General features: G+C 31.6%; 1 protein-coding gene across 1 annotated transcript; it reads right to left on the reverse strand.

The window, feature by feature from the left end:
* Positions 1-2,297: 2,297 nt before the first annotated feature.
* Positions 2,298-3,382, reverse strand: LOC131057772 (F-box protein PP2-A15). Its single transcript, XM_057991939.2, has 3 exons — positions 3,159-3,382; positions 2,947-3,065; positions 2,298-2,869 (listed from the first exon to the last, which is right to left on the reverse strand). The coding sequence occupies exons 1-3, from the start codon at positions 3,330-3,332 to the stop codon at positions 2,464-2,466; spliced, it is 699 nt and encodes a 232-aa protein (XP_057847922.2). The 5' UTR covers positions 3,333-3,382; the 3' UTR covers positions 2,298-2,463.
* Positions 3,383-3,766: the final 384 nt, after the last annotated feature.

Raw genomic sequence — 3,766 nt, forward strand, 5'->3', positions numbered from 1 at the left:
TTAAGGTCTCAATATTAAGAAATGAAATTAATTGCATAATACAAGACTGTAATCATAAGATAAAATTATTAATGATAACATTCTTCCCAACTAGTAAATCTACGTACTATCTCAACTAAATGAAATAGTTTACATATTAAGGAAATATCATTTAATTATTTGAATAGGGTAATAAAAATCATTAGAATAACACTAAATGAAGTTCACCAAACTGTAATTTTTCATGAAACATGTTCAAAATGGCTTCCCATGTGAATTTGGTAATTTATAACCCACCGTTCTATCCCACATATTACCAATAGATGGAAGTACACATTTGAATTGACATCATAAAATGGAGTCACATTGTATTAGTACCATATTTTGCACCACAAATTATAAAAAATCCAAAATCTTAGCCTCTACTCAGGTAACCTCGACAGAACACTAAAATATTGATGTGGCGACCAAAGAGAAATTCCTCGTGTTATTCACTAAGACAGTTTCATAAACTACTTCATGCCTAACCTTCTAAAAATGCCACTCACAAACTACGAACTAACCTATGATAGGCTCTCTTCTTTTCCACTAGAAGGTTGAGAACTAAATTCCTAAATTTTTACCTAACTGGGAGGAAATCATGTTAAAATATGATTTTTGAACCTTACTAGCTATGTAAGGTTGACCATTTCCTATAACTTAACATAACTAACCATACTAAATTTGTCAATTTAAATGTGAAGATAATATCTATTAGCATTTTCTTATTCTCCTTTATAAGTATAGTAATGCTTGGGAGGCATAGTTATTCATAAGAAGTTGTGTAGATTTGAAGACGTAATAAATATTCAAGTCACATCCCCATGAAAGGAACATGTAACAAGCAATTACATAGGTGTCAAAAACTAGATACTGAAATACTATAATAGGGATTTCATACCAAATACAATACCCCTAATTATTTTCCAAAAACAAGATTGGACAAATACCTAGAAACATGAACATAGAATTTCACATTATACATACATATATGCACAAAGGTATCATGAGAATGTAATGAAATTCAATGTATCCAACATTTATGCATAAACAATAGAAAGATTTGAGATAAATACTTACTCAAGCATTGTTCTAAATCTCATTATTTAATGTTTTAACTTACACCAATTTATTTGGGGAGTATTTTTCTAAATTAACATGTTTTACTAGAGGTTTAGAGTTTTCATGCAACTTTGTAACTCTATCCGAAACCTACATATTAATGTCTACTTTCTACCCCCCTTCTTTTTCTATCTTCAAACCCCATGAGAAACATTTAACACTTAAAAATTGTATTCCAAACTTGAAAATCAAATTAATTGCTCCATCCACTATGTATCCTCAATAAAATTTACATCTATATCAAGGGTTATGCTAATGTTTTTGATATTTATCAGATGTACCGACATGGGTATCTAAAAACCAACTCACAAGTTAATCTTATTCATGTGCAAAATGTGAAAATAATTAAATTTTTTCGTATTACTTCCTATATACCTATTAATTTCCATGTTATGTTTTACATGAAAAATGAGGTTTGATTATATAAAAGGTATGGTCCTATGATTCTCCATCTTATTTTTGTGAGATAATATTATATCCATTAAATACACACTTTACAAATAAGTAAAGATATCAAACACTCATTATTGATACATAAAAGTAAATAAAATGTCAAATTTCAATAATTGTAAACTCAAACCTCACGAACTTTTTAAACCAAAAAAAAAAAAATTCTAAGAATACATTCTTGAGAAGGGCATTAAAACATTTTTTTTCAATCACATAATATTTAAAAATAATAATAATAATTCTAAACAAACGGAAATTTTTTAAAATTTGAATTATTGGAACTCATATCCTACTTAATGAGCTCAAATGCGTCAAGATAAAGTGGACAAAATCAAATAATGGGAAATTAAGCTAGTTAATATAAAAATTCAAAAAAAGGTTTAAAATTCAAGCCAATACAAATTTTTTTTTTTTCTTTATAATATTTGACTATAAATTATGCAAATCACCAATCCTTCCATTCCATTCCTTTAAGTCCAAGCATAAACTATAATCAAAACCCTAATTCTTGAATCAATTTCGATGATTCATGTGAGAGAATAAGAAGACCAAGCGAAAACAACTTTACATAACACTTTCAATTAACACATCAAACATCTACGCATAGCATAAAATAGTGTAGCACAATGTCCAATAATTGATCAAATAGATAATACCATATCTACATATAACTATGCTTGATTAAAATATAAAGATAAGCATAATCATAATACTAAAGTCGCTGATATAAATATAATAAAATATAAAATATGTTTTAACATATATAAAATATCAGTGCAGTCTAAGAGTCAATGCTGAGCGACATAATGAAATACATACGGCGAAAGCCAACTTTGTATATTGCTAATCTATAGGTAAGGCAGTTGATAGTCACTACTTAGGCTTAATCTTCACTCCATCTATGACTATGCCCCTCTTAATGAAATTGCAGTCTGTATTTTTCATACAGACATCAATCTCCATGCTGTCACAACTTTCCTTTGTAACGAAGTCGCCCACGACAAATTCTGTCCATCCTTTTTCTGCATTTATAATATTGGGCTTGTCCTTCGTAACTGATTTCTGGTGATCATCCAAATATATAGCCTTTTCAATCAACTTTCCATCCATTGTTAGAAGCGAAAATGTGAATGGTGATGGACATGTAGGCATGCTGTTTTTTTCTATCTTCAATACAAACGACACGCTGTACTCCGTTTCGGGAGTCAAGAGCGTGCAGTCGATGCATTGCCACACTTCAAACCACTCAACCTTTTTTACTTCTGCAGCTAGTCCGAATCTACATGGTTCAAAAAAATATTACTTAATTATGTATAAAAGGCCCACGATTCACGACAGTTTGTTTGACATACCAACCTGGAGTCCTGGGTCGAGACCCATTGCCAGCAGCGACTGTCAAAACCTTCAATAATGTCTAAAGCTTTAGCAGACACCATGATCGCTATTTTGTCGGTGGATCCATCTAACCAAAGTATCTATATTTCTCACAGATACAATATACAGGTCAAGCTATTTAGCAGATCATAATAGAGAACAAGAGAAATATAGAAATATTAATGGCCTTATACCTTTGTTCCACCTTCTATAGGAATTGACTGGCAAAGCTTGTTGTAGAGCTCTTTCTTTGAACTATGGGTGACCGGATTGACGGCCTTGGCCAGGATATCATTGTAATTTTTAGGAACCTTCTGGTCATAGTTGGTATCATCATAGTAATAGCTTCTTCTCCCATAACGACTCATTGTTTCAAGCGAGATATTAGTCTTAGCTCAATGAGAACGCATTTGTGCCAGAGGTGAGGTAATACTACTTTATACTCCCCACCGTATGCATTAGCTTAGTTTCCAAGCTTTACGAGAATCGAATTTTAGTGGCTGAAAAGTAAATTGGATAAAGTCGTCCTCAATATTCCAGCTTTACGAGAATCGAATTTTAGTGGCTGAAAAGTAAATTCTTCTTGGAAAGTGCGGTCTATTCTTCTTTGAATATAATCTATCCTACCGCCTTCCATGGTATTGGAATCCCACGATAACTAAAGCATAACGATGGACAATTTAGGAATCGAACATCTTTGTTAGGATGAGATGGAATGTTTGTAACATACCTCACGAATCTGATTTCCGGTGGAATGGTTTAAACATTGAGTTGATCAAGATTCTCAACGAAATGGGGTGAT

This window comes from Cryptomeria japonica, chromosome 7, assembly GCF_030272615.1.
Source record: "Cryptomeria japonica chromosome 7, Sugi_1.0, whole genome shotgun sequence".
Lineage (NCBI taxonomy): Eukaryota > Viridiplantae > Streptophyta > Pinopsida > Cupressales > Cupressaceae > Cryptomeria > Cryptomeria japonica.

Bases quoted from the DNA above. Each gene is read 5' to 3' on its own strand.
- LOC131057772 (XM_057991939.2), bottom strand. From the start codon at position 3,332: ATGAGTCGTTATGGGAGAAGAAGCTATTACTATGATGATACCAACTAT. The intron at 3,066-3,158 runs GTATAAGGCCAT...TGAGAAATATAG, and splicing joins CTATAGAAGGTGGAACAAAG to ATACTTTGGTTAGATGGATC. The intron at 2,870-2,946 runs GTTGGTATGTCA...TGAACCATGTAG, and splicing joins GTCTCGACCCAGGACTCCAG to ATTCGGACTAGCTGCAGAAG.